The sequence below is a fragment of the Lepidochelys kempii genome, chromosome 4, assembly GCF_965140265.1.
Source record: "Lepidochelys kempii isolate rLepKem1 chromosome 4, rLepKem1.hap2, whole genome shotgun sequence".
Lineage (NCBI taxonomy): Eukaryota > Metazoa > Chordata > Testudines > Cheloniidae > Lepidochelys > Lepidochelys kempii.
In genome coordinates, this window is record NC_133259.1 from 136210877 (window position 1) to 136233557 (window position 22681).

At 41.8% G+C, this 22681-nt stretch overlaps 1 protein-coding gene across 10 annotated transcripts in view; it reads right to left on the reverse strand.

The window, feature by feature from the left end:
* ALMS1 (ALMS1 centrosome and basal body associated protein) overlaps positions 1-22681 on the reverse strand; it is a 130942-nt gene that overhangs the window by 59846 nt on the left and 48415 nt on the right. For all 10 annotated transcript variants that reach the window (XM_073342984.1, XM_073342983.1, XM_073342985.1 and 7 more), the window contains 5 exons: positions 16379-16499; positions 8418-10707; positions 4988-5147; positions 2600-3868; positions 790-920 (listed from right to left, as the gene is read on the reverse strand). In XM_073342984.1, coding sequence (XP_073199085.1) covers positions 790-920; positions 2600-3868; positions 4988-5147; positions 8418-10707; positions 16379-16499 — 3971 coding nt within the window. The remainder of the gene's footprint in view (positions 1-789; positions 921-2599; positions 3869-4987; positions 5148-8417; positions 10708-16378; positions 16500-22681) is intronic.

A 22681-nucleotide genomic window follows, 5' to 3' on the forward strand; every position in this document is an offset into this window, starting at 1 on the left:
CCGAGGAAAATTTATCAGAAAGCAGAATAAGGTAACTGTCGCTACGCCTTTGTGGACTACTAAAAGATGTGAGCTTTTCTTGGGGAGACAGCAGGTGAGGGACAAGTCATCAGCACAGATTCAAATTAAAGTTTCTTGTGCTCACCTTAAAGGCTGTCGCCAATTCTGCCCCTCCCTACTTGTCATTTATTGTCAATTCCCATATCAACCTGGCCTTCTCCATTCTGCCAACAAGCAAACCTCACCAACCCATTTGTTAGCTTTTCAGACAAACATCTCCATACTTTCACCCGTTCTGCCCTTTTTGCTTGCAAACTTTCCGTTAAATGATCCATCAAGATTTCAGACACAGAGGCAGCCACTTATAGTTCCAAGATCCTCATGGCATAGCTAACACTAGTTCAGACAAACGCTGAAAACAAATAGAAATTCAAGGGCAGATTGGAGACAATATACTCTGTCAAGCTTACTCATCAATTCCACTCAGGATGCAGTATACGGAAATATATGAATCAGAAGTGTTCTGAACAGAATATACAGCAGTGACAGTGGCAAGTTATCATCAAATTTATCACACTATTTCCTCTACATTTCAAGCTACATGGAGAATTACATTTCATTAAATGTCACCAACACTTATATGGTAAATCATCATTGGTGGTCAGATATCACTGTAAAATACACTGAGTCAGTGGATATAAGACAATCACCACACCAAAATAAAAAAATCTGTAGCATTTGTCCCCTTCCAAAATTTCCCCTAAATTAGCTTTATCATCTCCTTTATACCTTGGCTAACACAGACTTCCTGGCACTCAGAAGCAGCTCTGTCTTGATCTCGTCTATTCTCTGCCTGTCCTCTTCATTCAGATCTGACACAGAACCCTGAGGCTGGCTAGTCAGCTTCAGCTTCACCCATGCTGTGAACAGAAAACATAAAACAGAGAGCCAATCCCTTTATGATGCCATTTTAATTTTAGAGAGAGAAGTGTGCTATACGCTAATTATCAGGATTGGGTGGGAACATACATTAGTATCAGAAATACCATACAAGATAGAATGACTAGGAATAGGACTAAATTTAAATGGACTATTATGACACCTTCTAATGACAGTAAGTGAGAACCTACCTGAATGATGCACTGTAAAGGTGCAGGTACTGTCTGAGCACTCCCTTGCAACCTAATGTGTTGCTGCAGCTGGGCCCCACCTGTAATTTTCCCAAGTGGAGCAGCAATAGCTTCCACTTTAACAACCCAGAGCAAGGAGAAGCCAACATACATTAAGCACATTTTAATAAGGCTTCAGGGCAGGTATCATTACATCAAACAGTTCTCAGTCCAGGAATCACCACAACAATAAATTCATCAAGCCCAGGTTCAGGGCTCCCAATCTCACAGAACACACCCAAGTCTCAGAATTGGGCCAAGTTTGGCTCCAGGCGCCTCAGGGAGCAATTACCACCCAGTGCAGCCTTCCTGGCTTCTTCTCCCCTCTTTCACCCCAGCTCTACTTCCTGTTTATATAACTCAGCCCCTAGGCCAAGGCAGGGTCTTGTTATTTATCCCCAGGCTGCAGGCTCCTGTCTATCCCTTTAAGGGATATCAACCTTTTTCCCCATACACTTTCTCATGTACCCACTGCCTAATCCTCATAACACAATCATCTCTCGATCCAGAGTCAAGTAACATTTTCCTACCAAATGTCTTAACCTAGGACAGCAAGAATATCTATCTACACAAACAGAAAACAGTCATATGAAATAGCTTCCTTTAAAGATATACAGAATCAACAACCATGTTAAGAGTTCAAATCACAAGTTAAGTTGATCCAGCCCAATGGTCTAGTATCAACAATTTGGTGCCATCTATGAATTATTTTGACACTTACGTATTCAAGGGTAATTATCTCAATTTCCAAGAATGGGCAGGGGAAGGGGAAGTCTCTAACTTTAAACTACATGAAAAGTAACCTCAATAGCAAATGCATGACTATTTTCAACTGCTTTTGGAAGACCACCTTCCTCTATAGTTTACTAATATGGCATTTTTACCTGGCAAATTCAGTGTTTTAATTCCATGGAGTTTTGCATATAATTTTAAATCTATGTAATACTATAGTTTATTCTAAGCTGGGACAGAGTACAAAGCTATTAATCTGTAAGAAGACTGCAGATCAAAAACTCTGGGACAGAAGTCTCACGTACCCACAGGGCAGAGTTGATGCAAGCTTCCCCACATCACTGTGCCAGTATAACTCAATCCTGATCTGGAATGGCCTTTCTAGGTGTGAAAAAGTAAGTCTTCATAGCCATTCATTCCTTCGCCTCTCTGACCAGACAGCCAACAAGGGTGCCAATTAGTGCAAATTGTGATAAGGATACCTGAATCTCAGAGGGTAAAGATTCGGTCACCATCACCAATGCCTAATTCAAAATGGTGACACCAAAATGGAAGGCTCCATATATCCCATAACCAATCTGCTGCATCCCAAAAGAATTTTTAAAGCAGCCTCTATTATATTCATCAAAGTAGGATTCAGTGTTCTCATGTCTTGCGTAAAACCCCTCAGTCATTTTAGATAGTGATTTGCTTCTTACCACGAGCTTTTCTCTCCTCTTTCTCCGCACTTTTTAGTATTTGTGTTGCATGTAGCACAGGAGATTCATTTTTCAGAAGACTTTTGACACGGGCAGCTAGTGAATCTACACTGCTACTATCATCGCTCTCTCGAATGCCATCTCCCTCTTCGCTGCCAGCCACATTGGTTTTAGTTTTAGCCAAGGCATGCTGAAAATCCCCAAGGTCACTGGTGATGCTGCCTAAGGGCTCCGTGGCAGAAGGATTCCGCAGTTCTAAAACCCTTTCAATGCTTGATTTATTACTTGTACTACTCTTTGTAAGAGCCATGAGAGCAGGCAAGTTTTTATCTACTGCTGCACTACTGCAACCCTCCGGTTCTGACCTCCCTATGGATTTTGCTACGCCACAAGCTTCCATAGCTCCCTGCTGTGTTGGTTTAGTCGTCTCTTCCACAATTTCTTCCTTGGTGGGTAAATCAATAGCAAGAGAGCTTTCCCATTTTAAACTGCGCCTGTGGGGATTCAGGGTCTTCATTAGTGAACTATCTTCTTGCATGCTTCTTCTGGTCAAGGACTCATCCCACGATAATATTCTCTGAAGTGCTGGACTGATCTCCTTTGCTAATCTGGAATCTTCAGAACCATCCTTTTCAATTGGCACTGATGAAAAGTCGCCGACTTCTTGGAAAGGGGCAACAGAAGGGACAGGATCAAACTGAGTCAAAGCTATATTTTCTGCCTCTGCTAAAAGTTTCTGGATCTCTTTCAATGTGTTGGATTCAATGAAGGAATCATTTCCTTGATGCTTATTTAAATCATTAACTGAGGCATCTACATTTGAAGACAGTGGTTCTCCACCGACATCCATTTCATCTGCATCTCCAGCCAAAGGACTAGCGGACAACTTCTCTAGGCTGAGGCCAATATCCCTAGACTCAAATTTATCTATCAGCTTTTGAACACGTTTTGAAACAAGAGTGTGACCCTCTTCAAAGTCAGAGCCAGCTGGAACTGTATGAAGTATCTGGCTCATTTCAACAGATTTTGAAACAGCAGAAGATTCTGAGCCGCCTTTGGTGGAGTGTGCGGCAGGTAGCTCCAGTTGATGGTAGGCAATACTGCATTGACTCAGTGGTTTGTCTTTGGAAGATCTTGAGAACTGAAGTGAGAGCTCAGTGGGTAATGGAGTATCAGGGCCAGCTTCTGAACCCATTGGTATAGACATGCCGAGTGTGGAAGCACCAGAGTTAAAGCTTATCTGAGTAACGTCAAATGCAGACAGAGAACCTGGGGAGAGGGAAAAAAAGATTAATTAAGGGTTATGGGAAACATTCACCTCAGTGTAGAATATCTGCCTTGTTCCAAAGGCCTCCTAAAAAGTGATTATTCTAGAAAATATATAAGAACCTATATAAGAAAATATACAAGAATATGGCTTCTACTAAAACTGTTTATGATCACGGTTTTCTGAAATAAAGCCTTTTGATCATTTGGTACAAACTTCTAGGATTTATGTACACTAAGGAAACTTTCAAATAACTAGAAACATTATGAACCTAAATGTCTAAGTGCTGAGATATTCTAATTTGATGTGTATTCTTTGCAGAGCAATAAAATGAGAGTACTCATCAGATCTGAAATCCTAAGGATATGTAGAGAAACACTCATGATACTTTAAAAAATAATAAAGTAAAATAAAAACAGAGTGCCTGATTGATATATGCATGGGAGAGAGTTGCATCCAGCCACCTTGGCTCAGAAAGGCAAATCAACTCAATGCAGAGACTCCTGGGAAGACAAGCAGTAGTGACCTTCAAGGAGTTGGTCTGAAAAGTATTAGCTAAAAAGAGATTGCAAGACTGCTCTCCTGAATTGGGTACGAGATCTGGATGCCAGATCAAGGAGGAAATGTTGCATAAAGACTTATGCAGTTCTCTAACCAGCAGCAATGTATATTTCAACAAACAATTCACTGTGAAGGCATGCTATGGAAGTTGCCATAGATCTAGTTGAATGTGCTTTCATTTGCCCCACCTACTAGGTCACAGAATCATGTATTTATTAGTCCTGAACAATTTTTGTTTTGAGGTGGACTCACTCCTGGCTATATCCCCAATTTTGGGCCTCTGGATTGGTTGTATTTAGATAACTGGGTATGACTGTCTACCTGTACCCTAGTCACATATTGCACCAGAGAAACTAAAGAAAGAGAGAAACAAAGATACACTTTTCCCATTATGAAAATATCCTTGTAACACTTTTGTGAACAGCTCTACTTTCAAAACTACTGGAGGCAGAAAGCTGGTAATTGGCACGGAAACACCCCTCACTGAGGAGAAATAACCAAGTGCATGAAGTGTTCTGTTCTCTAAGATTTTTGTAGCATGCCTCTGCCTTTCCCCATACCTTCAGATAGCTGGACATGCTTTGTTAAGGTGTCAGTGGATTCCTTCAATGTTCTGAGCTCTGATGGGGAAAATTCAACCTCCCTGATTGGTCCTCTGGGTACAAATGGAGTCAGTATAGCTGAAGGTGACTGATCAATGCCAAGATTACGAAGATACATCTGACACAAAGGGGGGACATGGAACAAAGAAAGCAATAAATATATATGGTACTATTATAAAGGAACTCAGATTTTAACCTACCCCAACCACCATCTCCAAAACGCACAAAGTTTCTATTTTCAACATCCCCCTGCCCTTGAAAAGTTTGTTTCAACCTGTTCTCCAGCAGATGTACCAACAACAAACCAAGACCATTGCATTTATTACACATCAAGCCATCCCTCCACTTGGTCTTAATTTTAGGCCTCCTTCTCTTCCTTTAAAATGGTTACTAATTAAAATCTGGAAGGAAAAAATGAGGCTTTGGTTTAATAGCCCTTTCTATCAAAATGAGAACATGGCACAAGGGAACATACCCTCCTCCTGTCCAAAAAATACCTTAAAACTTGGGCTGGGCATCAAGAAAAATTCCTTAACATTCCAATTACACCATGGGACAGTCTCCAAAGGAAAGTGATGGAAGCCCCATTGCTGGAACTGTTTAAATGTCTTATTGGACAAAGCAGTTGTGAAAGCATTACATGGTACAAGCCTGCACTGGCAACAAAATACTTCCTTTTGTTTGTTTTAAGCCTGCTGTTTATTAATTTCATTTGGTGACCCCTAGTTCTTGTGTGTTGTGAGGGGTAAACAACACTTCCTCATTTACTTTCTCCAAACCAGTCATGATTTTATAGACCTCTATCATACCCCCCCCTTACTCATCTCTTTTCCAAGCTGAAAAGTCCTAGTCTTATTAATCTCTCCTCACATGGAAGCAGTTCCATACCCTTAATAATTTTTGTTGCCCCTTTCTGTACCTTTTCCAAAATATCTTTTTTGAGATGGGGAGACCACATCTGCATGCAGTATTCAAGATGTGGGCGTATCATGGATTTATTTAAAGGTAATACGATATTTTCTGTCCTATTATCTCTTTCTTTCTTCATGATGTTCTTATGTTCTGTCCCTACTAAACAAGAACAGTTTGACTCTAAAGAGAGCACTTGAGATAACCCCATTTTTATATCGAACCAGCAGCATACCCGTTGTGATTGCTGGAAAGTTTCTTCAAGATCATCACTTGGATTTGCTCTTTAGAAAATACAAAAGCTTTTTGAAGAAACTGTTGGGGTTTTTTATTAAAACTTTTTGTAAATCTGTTGACTTGATATTTCACATTTGTCTAATCCCTTGTCTGCAGCTCTACACCATTCTAAGTGATTTTATCAGATCAGTGACTCATGAAGAGTCAGATTTACCTTAAGTAACTTCTTCCCCTTCTCACACTGAATTCAAATTGGAGAGGAACTGACCAATTCTCTTCCCTAGTCAACCTAAAGATTAGAGGAGAAATCAAATTGCCTTGTCACTCCAGCTCCTACCCCAAATAAAGGGAGAAAAGAAAAAGCAAATATTCTGAATATGCTACTATAACAGATTCAAGGGACCTCCCCGGATCAGCTAGGAAAATGATTCCCCCTCTCTCACAAAGTCTGCAACACCAGTGAAGACACTTGCCAGTTAAGCAAAGCTTTATCTGATTCCTTCTCATAAGGACGGTTTAAATTTCGCCTCATCTGTATTATACATTCTGCACTGGCTGGGGAATGAACGAAATGACTTTATAGATCTTTTCCATCTCTATTTCTATTATTGTATTATAGACATACATATTAATAGCCAAATGCATGATCAAACCTCCTGAGTCCTGTCAGTGATTTATGAGAAGAGAATTCCTCAAAACGAATATTAAAGGGGAAATGCTAATTCTGTTTAGAACAGCGATAGTTTGTAGTCTCTGATTCTTACCTTTAATAAATTTCACACATCTTTCTTTCAATATTTATCTTCCTAGGCAACTGAGAATAGCTTTATATGCACACAGAAGCTGTTCTAAGATTATTTTCCCAGTGTAAATTTCAAGGAATTTTCAAGGAAAATAAGAGTAAAAGTCTGATTCCAAAGACTAAATTGTTATTATAGAAATCATTTTGCAAGAAGAGGAGCCACTTATTCTGAATTATAAAGTCCATCATTAACATACATCTGCATTTAATTTTCACTAACTCATCAGCTATCAGCAAAGGCAAGTGTTAACATGGCTGCCACCTAATCTGGCAGCCATCCTATATCTAGCCACTCTGAAAAGAGAGGGAGGGGAGACTGGATTAGCAAAAGAAGATCCCATTGGTCTTTATGTAAGGAACTGTAGGCAGAATGGCTATCGTGTGTGTGTGTGTGTGTGTGTGTGTGTGTGTGTGTTTATTAATCATCAGTTGTTTAAGACTTTTACACTGGGGCAAACTTAAAAAAGAAATAATATTTATAGAAGAAGCCATCTGCTTCGCCAGGAATTTTCTGTGTTGCTTTTGCTATTATTGAAGATGTGTGGGTGTGTGAAAAGTTCTCTCTCTTGCATCCTAGCTTTTCCCCAGGGTCAGTGGTAGAATCAAAACCTGACATTTGGGACATCACAGTCTGCTTACATGGAAGAGACTGGAAGGTCATAAATGGCTTGCCGTTGCACTGCAAACAGAAATTCTAGCACCTTGTCCTTTATTTCAAGGCTCTGTTTCACTCAACCCCAACCTATATCACTGACCTTGTCTCCTTTTGCTTTTATTCTTACCTTCTACGTTCAGCCACTGTCACCAGCCTTAATACGCCATATATATCCTTTTCCCACTCCTGCCTCCATGCTACCCTCTACACATGGATCATCCTCCCTAAACCCATTGCCCAGGCATTTCCACTGTCTTGTTGAAATATACCCTAAAAGTGTATTACTTCCAGATCAACAATGAGTACTTAAAATACTGATTCAACATTATGGGACAAATTCACTACTGCCATAAACAGGCACAACTCCATTTCAATGGTGCCATGGCCATGTTAGTCAGTAATAAATTTTACCCTGACTGCAGAAAGAGTGTAAGAAAACACTGTAGGAGAAAGTGGGTTTAGAAGATTTTAGTTGTATATATTTTAAAGTTATCTTCAGTGAAGGAGTCCTTTAAAATTACTTGGCTCAGTTACCTTATTTAGAAACTAAATCATATTAGCTAACATCTAAGCTGAAGAAGTCTGTAGCTGTAGCACCAAATATTCTTACCACACATGGGATATTAAAAGCTTCTATAACTACACCAGTCTCTCCATACAATGGGCTCTTTCTTGTGATGTTCAAGCACCTTCAACTCCTATTTCTTTTAACACAAGTTTAGGCCGCTCAGTCTTCCTATGACTAAACCTAAAGAAAAGTGGCAAAATTACAAGCAATATCTTACCGGTATTCTTTCTTCAATATTTATGTCTTTTTTATCTGGAGTTTTCAAAGTAGGAGCCAAGAAAGGAATGACGTTATCACCTTCTAAACTGGTGAAAAAATCCCTGGCAACTACTGAAGAAGAGCTTGCAGAAGTCAAGTCAACATGGCTACTTGCCTGTGAACTAGCCAAGAGGTTTAAACTATCTGGAGAAATGTCATTGAAATGATCCATACCAATCTGGCTAGTAGAGAGTTCTGGATCATGTGACTGTCTGGTATTATTTTCAAGACCATTGTGTTTCTCTTGCTCACCACTTGGATAGCATTCCTCCTCTCTGAGAAGTTGAGCAACCCTTTCACTGGAAATGAAGACATTTTGATCTGAATTTTGTCCTATGCTATTATTGTCGTCATCACCACCACCACCGGACCCAGTAGTGACAAGAACAGCTGTAAACTGTGGGGTTGTGGAGTCTCCTAACTGAGCACCACTTTCTCTAATTTCAGGCATTCCAGAAACTCTGCTCTTGTCTTCTGTAGGCTGAACAACTTCATCTGGGTTTGTTGCTTGAACAACTTCAATCTGTGAAGCCTCTCTGCTGATAACATGTACTGAGTTGTCAGACTGAGACCTGATAAGTGGTGAAGCATGTGCTGACTTATCACAGGAATGCAAACTGGTCATTGAACCCGTCCCGCCAAAGGGTGCAGCTAAACCACTCTTGAGGTTACCACTGCTGCTGCTCTGCTTTGATAAAATATGATTTAAGGAATCAGCAATTGCACTGTAGGCTTTCTTCCTTGGAGAAACTCCACTCAAGCCACATAAAGCCAAAGCATCAGGTATCTTCTCCATTGGCTGGTTCACGTTCCAAGCTCCTACCTTTTCCATGAAATTAAGGGTAGGGAGAGACTGGATTCTTCCAGTACGAGGATACACTGTTCTTAAGGACTCACAACTTTCACTGTTTATTTCCTGTCCACTCTGGAATGCATGATGCTTCTCAGCAGAAGAAACAAGTGTATTTGTAGATGAGTTCCTAGAAGTTTCTTCATTTAAACAAATAAGAGAAGCCTGAAGATTTGATTTGATAGGAAGGGGCTTACCAGGTACTTCCTGCTTCTCACTTCTGCTTACAAATATCCCCGGGGTGGACTGATAGATTGGTTGAGCTAAATGTCCAAAGAATGAGCCATCATCTACAGGAAGATTAAATAAAGGTGAAATGCCTGTATTTTTATGTCCCCTTTCTATGGTGAAGTCTGAAAGAGTTAATTCACTTCTGTTAATTCCAGACGGGATTTCCACAACAGTATTCTTCTCACTGCATGTTCCACCAGATTCTACACTAGCTGTGACTGGCTGGTCAGATGCGCTGTTCTTGACACTAGTTTTGGACATAGCAGAGAGAGGCTCCTCTTCCTGTTTCCCAGACATTTTAGAAAACAGTTGTTTTTGCTGCTCATCTAGAATGGTTCCCAGGGGCTCCATAGTAACACCAGAGAACCACAATCTGCCAGAGTCATTCAGATCTGAACTATGTCCCTTGGACAACATGAACATTTCTGAAGGCTTTGCAGAAAACACTTCTGGGGCATTGGAATTTTTAAAAGGTTCTCTCCTCAAAACATCAGAAAACATACTGGAGGTGTCAAGCTCAGGAACACACTTTTCTTCTTCCAGCTTCTGATGTGATTCTCTTACAAACACTTTTGACTCCCTGTCAGAAAGCTCAATATTTCCTACTCGCTGCATTGTTTTGTTTTTCCCTGGGTCCCTAGCCGATATGCTCTTGCATGAAGAGCTTTCTGAAGATGAGAACCCACCATGGCTCGATAATCCTATTTCTTTTTCCAGAAGCTCAAGGAGGAGAGGAGCTGGCACATTGCTGTCTAAAAAGAAGTTATTATTTACAAAACCACTAGTGGCTTCCTTTGCAGCAAATACTTCTGGAGGCTGTACTGTTTCTGGCTCGTTTAGCAGCATTTTTCTATTTGGGTCTGTTAAATTTTCATCTCTATTAGGGATGAAAGACTTGTTAATACCAAGTTTACAATTTTGATCTTCAGCCTTCTCCTTCCTCTCCACAGGTATCTGTCCAGAAAGACAAATGGGGTGCTGAGACAAATAGCTGGTGCAGCTGACATCACAAGGTTCTACAGTGCTGACTGCAAGTGGATGCTCGGACAGGGTCAAGCAGCCACTGACTAAGTCTGAAGGTATTTCAGTGGCTGCCAGCTGCACAGCTTCACTGATCTGCAAAGGCTTTGAATGCTGCTCAGAAGCATCAGAAACATCAGAGGTTCCTCTGGAAGAGAAAAGAAAAGAAAAAGAAAATGTTTCTCTGGTAACATTTATTTTCAACACCAACATTTTCTGCCTAAAAGAAACAAGCTTAAAGATAGGACTTCTACATGAGAGCAAACAACTAGGATTTAGCAACACATACATCTGAAGGTACTACCCAAATAGTTCAAGCAGATATTTTAAATCCTTAAAAACAGGGTAATTTACTTTAAAAAAAATGATTACTATATCCCTATAAATAATGGTTTGGAAATATAAATACTATGGTTCTAATGAGCATGTCAGTGTTTTCCACCAGTTAGGACCCTCTAACTCTCTTTGTATTCATAGGTCTCATTTTTGTTAATAGTTAAAAAATGTGACAACTATATATTGTTTAGAAATGAATACCCTACACAGTATTCGTTTTAAAAATCTTCCAAGTTAGGACTTCAAATATTTTTCAACGAGGATATAAAATAGGCCAGGCCTGAAATGAACACCAGGGTTTGCAATAGTTAGGAGACTGCCACAGATTTCTTACATTTTTGTCTTCACCCTGAATTATTAAATGCCTTATTTGCTTTTGATAATCATTCTTCTATGAGCTTCACTCCACGGTGCATACAATAGTTCTTCAACATTCATTGGAAGATCAATTCCAGCTGAATCCACAAAGTCTTAAATCACATGTTATTAACCAGTAATGAAACAGTGACACTTGGCACTGGGATACAACATACTTTTTTCCTTCCTCATGCCTGGATTCTTGTGTCATGTAACCTAAATACTGACAACATTGCAAGGAGACTGCATGCATCTATGTCTTGAAATGCACATTTTTTTTAAAACAGAGTACACTCCTTACCAACATCACACAAGAAGAATCATTTGTTTTCCTTCTGAACAAAGACTCTCTAGGACAAGAGTTTTAGTGAAATGTAAAATGCAATAGGCTAAAATTTTAAGGCCCCTTTGTATAGCCAGAACAATGTAAACTGGCCTTAGTGAAAAGAGAATTAAGACCTCATCCCTACAACACAATCATAACTGCTCAAAAGTAGAGCTAGCCAAAAACCATTCATTCAGTTTTAGAAAAAAATTCGAAGTTTCAAAATGTTTTGTTTCACATTAGAACAAGAACAAGACCTTTCTACACTTTAATAAAAAAAACATGAAAGACATCTCCACTCCAGCATAGCCAGTAGCCTAGTGGCCAGGGCACTCACCCGGGATGCGGGAGACCCAGGTTCAAATCCATGCATGGAACTCAGGTAGAGGAGAGATTTGAATCTGGATCTCTCACAACCCAGGTGAGTGCCCTAGTCACTAGGTTACTAAGGAACTAAGTGCCTTGCATAATGACAGGTTTCAGAGTAACAGCCGTGTTAGTCTGTATTTGCAAAAAGAAAAGGAGTACTTGTGCACCTTAGAGACTAACCAATTTATTTGAGCATGAGCTTTCGTAAGCTACAGCTCTAAGGTGCCACAAGTACTCCCTTTCTTTTTAAGGAACTACGGTCTCACACACTCACCAGAAATCACATCCTGGACCCAAGAAATATTCCCAATGTCAATTTTCAAGAATTAACATTTTCTGACAAAAAATGTCTTATTGAAAAATTCACAACCAGCTCTACTCATAAAGATTGATCAATCCATATTAGCGTCCATGGGGCTGGAATATCAGACAGGGCCCTGGGGAACGAGAGAGTGCCTCATGCCATTCAACTGTGATTTCTCTCAAATGATTAAGGAGACACAGAATGACTCAAAAGGGGTTTTGGCCAGTCATCCTCAAGAAAGGGGTTAAAATGAGGAGAAAATGGAAGGACCAGTAAAACGGACAGGCTTTTCCCCAAACAGAACTCAAGGATATCTAATCAGATTTTATCCAGTTTCTGTCCTGTCCATCTTCTAATGTGATCACTTTAATTCATTGTGCCATTAATACAAACTATCTGCAGCAGATTCTACTTAATAGCAACCTGGATACTAACAACTAGTCCTGTCCCAATGACTTTAATGTTAATGAATTCGGATATTGCCAACAGCATGCGTTTATTAAGAACATCTTGTGGAAGAAAGGCCCCAACTACAGGCAGATTTGCAAGGCTGCACCCAGCAAAAGAAGTACTGGGATGTGCCTCCCTTGCCTGCAGTCCCGCAAACTTGCCTGCGGCCAGTGCTCAGTAACTCCTGGAGCTTCCTTCTGGTGCTGCAGCCCTGCAAACCTGCCTGTGCAAAGGACCACATAGGAGGTAAGGAGCTGTGGGCTGCAAGGAGACACTGTGGGCAAGGCAATGGTGGGAGTGGGGTTGCAGCCCAGGTGTCAGAATTGCACAGGTTTCAGAGTAACAGCCGTGTTAGTCTGTATTCGCAAAAAGAAAAGGAGTACTTGTGACACCTTAGAGACTAACCAATTTATTTGAGCATGAGCTTTCATGAGCTACAGCTCACTTGCACAATTGCACAGTATCTCTCCCTGCCCTCTCCAGGTTCCACCCTGCGGGAGGACTTTACACAGGGAAGGAAGCACTGTGTCGAGCTGACTCCCGACCTCTGGAGAGTCCAGGGAGAGGTACCAGGTAGCTCCATGATAGGGGCGCCATTTAGGTGGGAACAAGGGGGTGCTCCTGCCCCCCTCTGAGTTTCGTACAGGAGGTATGCTCCCAGGCAGAGCTCTTAACTGCACAGCATTAGTGTGGAATGTGAGTTCTGCAGAGAGGTGCTTCTCCCAGCCTGTGCCCCTGGGGCAGGAAGCCAATCAGAGGCAAGGTGATTAAGATAAGAAAGGGCTGGTAATTAAATTAAAGATCTGGAAGTCTTTAGATGAACCTGTAAAACAGGAATCCCACTGCAGGGGATGGGGGATGCTGAAGAAATCCCCCCACCCCCTGAGTCTGCAGGGGACTCAGAAGAAATACAGCCAAGCCCTCTGAGCCAAGTTTACATTTAGAAAAGAGGGAGATGTGAGGGGCGTAGGTGAAAAGAAAGGTTTCAGAGTAACAGCCGTGTTAGTCTGTATTCGCAAAAAGAAAAGGAGTACTTGTGGCACCTTAGAGACTAACCAATTTATTTGAGCATGAGCTTTACCAGCAGGACAGTGGGGTGGGAGGAGGTATTTTTTCATATTCTCTGTGTATAAATAAAGTCTGCTGCAGTTTCCACGGCATGCATCCGATGAAGTGAGCTGTAGCTCACGAAAGCTCATGCTCAAATAAATTGGTTAGTCTCTAAGGTGAAAAGAAGGGGCCAAAACCCAGGGAAGGGCTAGCAGTGGTATAGAGAAGTTTCCACTCTACCTATGGTACTTATGTGGCCCCATCACTATAATATCTGAGAGCCTCACATCACAGCCCCTCAGTGAGGTAGAGCAGTGCTGTTATTCCCATTGCACAGATGGGGCACCGAGGCACAGAGAGACTAAAGGCCAGATTTTCAAAGGTATTTAGGCACCTAGTGGGATTTTCAAAAGCACCTAGGAAGCTTGGTGCTTTGTAAACCCACTAGATGCATCTTTGGGTTCCTAAAAATCTTTGAAACTCTGTGCATAAGGCACTGGCCTGAGGTCATACAGGAACTCCATTGGGGGAGTAGAACCCAGGTCTCTCAGGGCTAACTCCCTATCCACTGACCAGCCTATCTCTTGGCTTCATGCTGCAAAAAAGAGGACTCTGATAGATGGGAGCGAAACCAAGGAGGACAGTTCTCCAAGACTCCAGCAATTGGGAAGGATGTCATGGTTGACAGTATGAAAAGTAGCACAGCGGTCAGGAAGGATGAAGAAAAGAGAGAATGAGAGTCAGATGAGAGGAGAGCACTTACCTGCCAAGGGGGGGCAGGTTCTGTCCCATGCTGGGTTGTAGAGCAATGCCTGCTGTGCAATTTTAGATTTTAACTGAAAAGTATTTTGTTTTGTCGTTTTTTGTTCTAAGTTCGAGAAAAGAAAGGAATGAGAAAGTGTCGTATGAGTATCAGATGTGTTTATGCCTCAAATTCTTAGGGTTTCAGCTGTATCCAGGCCAATTCCAGAACAAAAAACAGAAATTGCATCCACGGAGTCCATAAAGTCTACGATTATTGTCATTATTTGTATTATTCACTGGGCACCATCTGTGTGCTCAGCACTGTACAGAATATGCCAGAAAATGTAGTCTCTGAGTAAATGCGTATAGGATGTGTAACTCTGGATAAGATGGCTCAGATATTTAATTACGAAGTGTATAGTTATTGACCATGTTATCACATGTTCACTGTGATGTTAACATCTATGAGTGGTGGCGCTGATGGCAATTGAAATTTTACTTGATTAAGGACTAGAAGATTTGACCATCCAACTTTTTTTTCAAGAGGAAGAGCTGCCCAGAGCACCTGTGCCTATTTATTTTCCTTTCCTGCCTGCAGTGTCCCTGACATACCTCAGGGGTCTCAATTTTTTTCTCAACTTTAAAACGTGGAATTTTCTTAGGGTTTGGTTTTAAATATTCTCCTGTGAGAACTGCAACTAAATCACTATAGTGTTGTGTTTAAGAGCCTTCTGGAAAGTAACTAACCTTTAAACAGAAGTGAAAGCAGTGCTGCCAACTCTCATGATTTTGTTATGAGTTCCATGATAATTATTATTTTCCTTGAAGCCCCAGCTCCTGGAGTCGAGTGGATATGTGATGATTTCAGCCATCAATTCTTAAAGAAAAATGAAGTTTCTAGCCCTCGTGGCTGTGGAGAAAGCTTCAAAATATGATCTCAGTGCACTCAAAAGGCTCAAAAAGCAGAAGGCAAATAAAAATAATACCAAATCTATTATTTTTACATGATATGATGATTTTAAAGCTAATCACATGATTTTTGGTGAGCCTGATTCATAATTTTTGAACATTTGGGATTGGCAATAGTGTTAATGTGAAAGTATCAGCTTCACTCCTGTTTAAAGTCAGTTTCTAGTATATTATTTATAGTAGCGTAACACCCCTAGAGCCCCAGGCAGGTGCAGTTTAAACTCACGGGGCCCTGCCCTAGTAGGATGTTTCCAAAAGTTAAATGATCTATTCCAAGCTTGGTGAACTTCAAAAAAGTAATAGAAAGTAAGCTAGATTTTTCTATAATTGTTGTATTCAAGAGTTAGTAACAAAGTAAGAATATATATTAAAATTTTAAACCTAACCAACGTCCCTTAAGTGAGTTGACAAGACATCAGAACATGTTAGTTTTAGAGTCTAATATTTATTTAATTTTCTTTATATAGGAATTAGATACAGTTCTCCTGTCAGATAATAATTTTTAAGTTATTATCTGCAAAAAAAAAATGAGAGTTTTCAGGTGCCTAAGTAGCCCCTGGAATCACGGTTAAAATGCCCCCCCCCACCAAAATCTGAAATGGCACCCTGCTTCGTGGGGCCCCTAGCACTCCCACGTACTGTAGAAAGCCCTAACATCTGGGCTGAAGCCTCTTACCCTGCCACTGCCCGGCTAGCAGGCAGGGATGGCACAGCCCAGCACTTCCTTCCCTAGCTGCAACCTCGCAAACCTGCCTTCTACTTATTAGCAATCCCCAGACAATGGTATCTTTTTGCTAGCAACAGAGGGGTTGCTAATAAGTAGATTCTACTGTATCTGGAAATTCTTTGAATCACAGGCACATAGAGAACATATAATGCAGAGAATTCAAACAACACACAGGAACTTCATCCCACCTTAGAGGAGCAAAATCCAGCTCAGTTTGCTGAAACAGGGTATCATCCAAAAACTTCTGACCTTGCATTGAATATGTCATCAGTAGTGGGAGACAGGGAGAGAAGCGACTGTCCTGAATTTCTGTTAAGAGTAAAAATATCATGATGATGTGGTAATAATGCAATAGTCATGGCTTGCTAAGCAACCCCTTACTAATCCAACTGCCCTGCCATCTGGCATAGCTTGCAAGGCTAAAAAATGCCAATTATGGTAAAAAAAAAATTACATAATCCAGCAATGCTGGTGACTGAAGTAGGTGAATCAAAAAGAAATAATACACATTTCAAAGAAGTTGGTATGGAAGATCACATTATGATTCTTTATACAGACATCCAATTATATAGATGATGGAATTTCAGAAATTAGATGTTTAGAATCTTAGAAAGTAGAGCTAGAAAAGTACTCATAAATCAATCTACCTACCCACCCAGCATGCCCAATTGTCAATGCAGCTTCAATATCCTGGTCAAAGATCCAATCCAGCTAAATGCCAAGTCCCCTCAATTCCCAGTGAAAGGGCTCAGCACTTTACCAGATCAGTCCCTATAGTAGGCTGATGCTTTGCTTTACTGAGCAACAAAGGACAGTCAAGATCCCACTAATCTTCAAAAAAATAGCATCTATGTCTCTGTTTTAGGATATAAATTACAAGAAAATACCAAGTTTGACAAACAATATTTAAACTTCTATTGATACAGTCTTCACTTTGAATGATTTCAAAATGCCCTAAAAATTGCACAAAGGATCAGATCACTCACCCAAAACTAATATGCACCCACTTCTGGAGACACTCTGGCTTGACAGAGCACACCACCACCACCACAATACATTTTTGCAAAGGAAAGTAAACAATAGCTACAACAACTACAGGGGGAACTTAGAATCATAGAATCATAGAATCATAGAATATCAGGGTTGGAAGGGACCCCAGAAGGTCATCTAGTCCAACCCCCTGCTCAAAGCAGGACCAATTCCCAGTTAAATCATCCCAGCCAGGGCTTTGTCAAGCCTGACCTTAAAAACCTCTAAGGAAGGAGATTCTACCACCTCCCTAGGTAACGCATTCCAGTGTTTCACCACCCTCTTAGTGAAAAAGTTTTTCCTAATATCCAATCTAAACCTCCCCCACTGCAACTTGAGACCATTACTCCTCGTTCTGTCATCTGCTACCATTGAGAACAGTCTAGAGCCATCCTCTTTGGAACCCCCTTTCAGGTAGTTGAAAGCAGCTATCAAATCCCCCCTCATTCTTCTCTTCTGCAGACTAAACAATCCCAGCTCCCTCAGCCTCTCCTCATAACTCATGTGTTCCAGTCCCCTAATCATTTTTGTTGCCCTTCGCTGGACTCTCTCCAATTTATCCACATCCTTCTTGAAGTGTGGGGCCCAAAACTGGACACAGTACTCCAGATGAGGCCTCACCAATGTCGAATAGAGGGGAACGATCACGTCCCTCGATCTGCTCGCTATGCCCCTACTTATACATCCCAAAATGCCATTGGCCTTCTTGGCAACAAGGGCACACTGCTGACTCATATCCAGCTTCTCGTCCACTGTCACCCCTAGGTCCTTTTCTGCAGAACTGCTGCCTAGCCATTCGGTCCCTAGTCTGTAGCTGTGCATTGGGTTCTTCCGTCCTAAGTGCAGGACCCTGCACTTATCCTTATTGAACCTCATCAGATTCCTTTTGGCCCAATCTTCCAATTGGTCTAGGTCCTTCTGTATCCTATCCCTCCCCTCCAGCGTATCTACCACTCCTCCCAGTTTAGTATCATCCGCAAATTTGCTGAGAGTGCAATCCACACCATCCTCCAGATCATTTATGAAGATATTGAATAAAACCGGCCCCAGGACCGACCCTTGGGGCACTCCACTTGATACCGGCTGCCAACTAGACATGGAGCCATTGATCACTACCCGTTGAGCCCGACAATTTAGCCAGCTTTCTACCCACCTTATAGTGCATTCATCCAGCCCATACTTCTTTAACTTGCTGACAAGAATACTATGGGAGACCGTGTCAAAAGCTTTGCTAAAGTCAAGAAACAATACATCCACTGCTTTCCCTTCATCCACAGAACCAGTAATCTCATCATAAAAGGCGATTAGATTAGTCAGGCATGACCTTCCCTTGGTGAATCCATGCTGGCTGTTCCTGATCACTTTCCTCTCATGCAAGTGCTTCAGGATTGATTCTTTGAGGACCTGCTCCATGATTTTTCCAGGGACTGAGGTGAGGCTGACTGGCCTGTAGTTCCCAGGATCTTCCTTCTTCCCTTTTTTAAAGATTGGCACTACATTAGCCTTTTTCCAGTCATCCGGGACTTCCCGGTTCGCCACGAGTTTTCAAAGATAATGGCCAGTGGCTCTGCAATCACAGCCGCCAATTCCTTCAGCACTCTCGGATGCAACTCGTCCGGCCCCATGGACTTGTGCACGTCCAGCTTTTCTAAATAGTCCCTAACCGCCTCTATCTCCACAGAGGGCTGGCCATCTCTTCCGCATTTTGTGATGCCCAGCGCAGCAGTCTGGGAGCTGACCTTGTTAGTGAAAACAGAGGCAAAAAAAAGCATTGAGTACATTAGCTTTTTCCACATCCTCTGTCACTAGGTTGCCTCCCTCATTCAGTAAGGGGCCCACACATTCCTTGGCTTTCTTCTTGTTGCCAGCATACCTGAAGAAACCCTTCTTGTTACTCTTGACATCTCTGGCTAGCTGCAGCTCCAGGTGCAATTTGGCCCTCCTGATAACATTCCTACATGCCCGAGCAATATTTTTATACTCTTCCCTGGTCATATGTCCAACCTTCCACTTCTTGTAAGCTTCTTTTTTATGTTTAAGATCCGCTAGGATTTCACCATTAAGCCAAGTTGGTCGCCTGCCATATTTACTATTCTTTCGACTCATCGGGATGGTTTGTCCCTGTAATCCTCAACAGGGATTCCTTGAAATACAGCCAGCTCTCCTGGACTCCTTTCCCCTTCAAGTTAGTCCCCCAGGGGATCCTGGCCATCCATTCCCTGAGGGAGTCGAAGTCTGCTTTCCTGAAGTCCAGGGTCCGTATCCTGCTGCTTACCTTTGTTCCCTGCATCAGGATCCTGAACTCAACCAACTCATGGTCACTGCCTCCCAGATTCCCATCCACTTTTGCTTCCCCCACTAATTCTACCCGGTTTGTGAGCAGCAGGTCAAGAAAAGCACCCCCCCTAGTTGGCTCCTCTAGCACTTGCGCCAGGAAATTGTCCCCTACGCTTTCCAAAAACTTCCTGGATTGTCTATGCACCGCTGTATTGCTCTCCCAGCAGATATCAGGAAAATTAAAGTCACCCATGAGAATCAGGGCATGCGATCTAGTAGCTTCCGTGAGCTGCCGGAAGAAAGCCTCATCCACCTCATCCCCCTGGTCCGGTGGTCTATAGCAGACTCCCACCACTACATCACTCTTGTTGCACACACTTCTAAACTTAATCCAGAGACACTCAGGTTTTTCTGCAGTTTCGTACCGGAGCTCTGAGCAGTCATACTGCTCCCTTACATACAGTGCTACTCCCCCACCTTTTCTGCCCTGCCTGTCCTTCCTGAACAGTTTATAACCATCCATGACAGTACTCCAGTCATATGAGTTATCCCACCAAGTCTCTGTTATTCCGATCACGTCATAGTTCCTTGACATCACCAGGACCTCCAGTTCTCCCTGCTTGTTTCCAAGGCTTTGTGCATTTGTATATAAGCACTTGAGATAACCTGTTGATCGCCCCTCATTGCCAGTATGAGGCAGGAGCCCTCCCCTCACAGACATTCCTGCCTGTGCTTCCTCCCGGTATCCCGCTTTCCCACTTACCTCAGGGCTTTGGTCTCCTTCCCCCGGTGAACCTAGTTTAAAGCCCTCCTCACTAGGTTAGCCAGCCTGCTGGCAAAGATGCTCTTCCCTCTCTTCGTAAGATGGAGCCCGTCTCTACCCAGCACTCCTCCTTCATGGAACACCATCCCATGGTCAAAGAAACCAAAGCCTTCTCTCCGACACCATCTGCGTAGCCATTCGTTGACTTCCACGATTCGACGCTCCCTACCTAGGCCTTTTCCTTCCACGGGGAGGATGGACGAGAACACCACTTGCGCCTCCAACTCCTTTATTCTTCTTCCTAGAGCCACATAGTCCGCAGTGATCCGCTCAAGGTTCACTTAGTTCACTTAGGTGCACTTAGTTGAAGTGAGCTGTAGCTTACGAAAGCTTATGCTCAAATAAATTTGTTAGTCTCTAAGGTGCCACAAGTCCTCCTTTTCTTTTAGTTAGACAAGAGTATAATTACTCAAATTGGAATTTGGCTCAAACAGCAGAGCTAAAGCTCTTACAATTGTAAAAGTGCCATGGGATTGTCAATGACCACAAGTGGACCCAGACTGTACACCTAATTCAAAAAGTCATCTTCCTTGACTGTTGATTTGACCACATGATCAGCCCAGTCTGAATCCTTCTAGTGGTACCAGTCCACTCTTGCATCAAATTTAAGCTTTTTGTCACCAAGTTCAAAGTGCTATATATTTTGACTTCTCCTACTTGTCCTCCATTGTTAAGCTTCATGTTTCCCCCACCACCTCTGCTCCAATACTCCCCAGCCTTGTCCACCCATTTGCCAGCTTCTCATATAATCACTTCCAGGAAGCCCCATGGTATGAATTCCCATAGCTCATCTACAAAGACCCTGTACAATCCACATCTGAATCCTTTTTAAATATCCACTTCTGCCACACCACTTAGTGAACTGAGCTGACTTGTATGTAAATTACCATTTATTCCCCTTTCCCTAATCCCTGTCTGCCCTTAGACTATGAGCTCTGTAAAGTTGGGACCATCCCTTAAGTGTTTGGAAAGTACCTAGTACATCAAAGTAGCTACTGTAAATAAATTATAAACATTAAATAGAGGCAGCGGCTACATCAGTCCAGTTACCCCAATATTGACTTAATGGGAAGAGAGCCACTGAGGCGATGTTTCCACAGCAACTGGGAAGTGGATTCCCAGCATAGGTAGACAGACTTGTGCTAGCTCAGCTCAAACCAATGTGCTAAAAACAGCAGCATGGACGTTATGCCACTGACAGGAGTTCAGACTAGCTACCTGGGTGGGAGCTCGGGCAGCTAGCATGAGTCACCGCCAGCGCTGCAATGTCCACACTGCTATTTTTAGTGCACTAGCTCTAGCTGAGCTACCACAAGTCTGTCTACCCGGGCTGCGAATCACACCTCCCACCTGCCGTGTAGACTTCACCATGAGTAAAGTAGACTTGCACAATGGTGAGTTTATAAAAAGTAGTACCAAATCACATATTTTTTTAGATGGGTTTACTAGACAGGTGGTTTCCCTTCCCCACTCAATCAGAACATATCTGGCCAAAGAGTGCTATCTTGGTTAGTTGTCTCTCTACTTGTATTTAAAGCAGAAAGGGCCAAGTGACCTAGTAGATCTTTTCCATCTCTAACTTTTATGATGTTGGGTTTTAGACTTATTTGCTTATTTGATCCCTTTGTATAAGAAATGGGACCTCTAAACCTCTACTGTAATAGCATAAAATAACCAAAGCCCACAGAATGTGCTAGCGTTAACATCAATTACTATGTCAAGCACTGTTATATTCTGTAGCAGTAAGCGTTTGATTCTCTGGCACATTTGCTTTTTTTATATGCCAATGGTCAGTTTACCCAGTATGAAAAAAACTTTGCACCTATACATTATTTTTCATTAATTATCAACAAAAGCAGATATGGATGTTTTATATCACAAGAAGCAAAACAGCATTTTACAAAAGTTACTTATTTATACAGTAGACCAGCAGAGGCCTTTTAAAAACACACACCCATTTTGATACAGGTAATATCTCCCATCTAATATGATAGGTAAGCAGATCTCTGGCATTTCCAAAGTATTAAATTATAAAAATCCACCTGGAAAAAAAAAAAAACCATTAAGAACACATTGTATCATCAGTCAGGGTGAGAGATTACTGATTCAAATCCTATCTAGTATTTTAGACTTAGTTTGTGGTTTTGTTTATTTGCTAGATAATCTGCTTTGATCTGTTTGCTATCACTTATCACTTAAAATCTATCTTTCTGTCGTTAATAAACTTGTTTTATGCTTTATTTTAACCAGTGTATTTTGAGTGAAGTGTCTGGGAAAAATCTCAGCTTGGTTAACACAAGCTTGTTGTGCATATCTTTCTCACAGAGAGAGGAAGGTGAACTATATTAATGAGCTTACATTG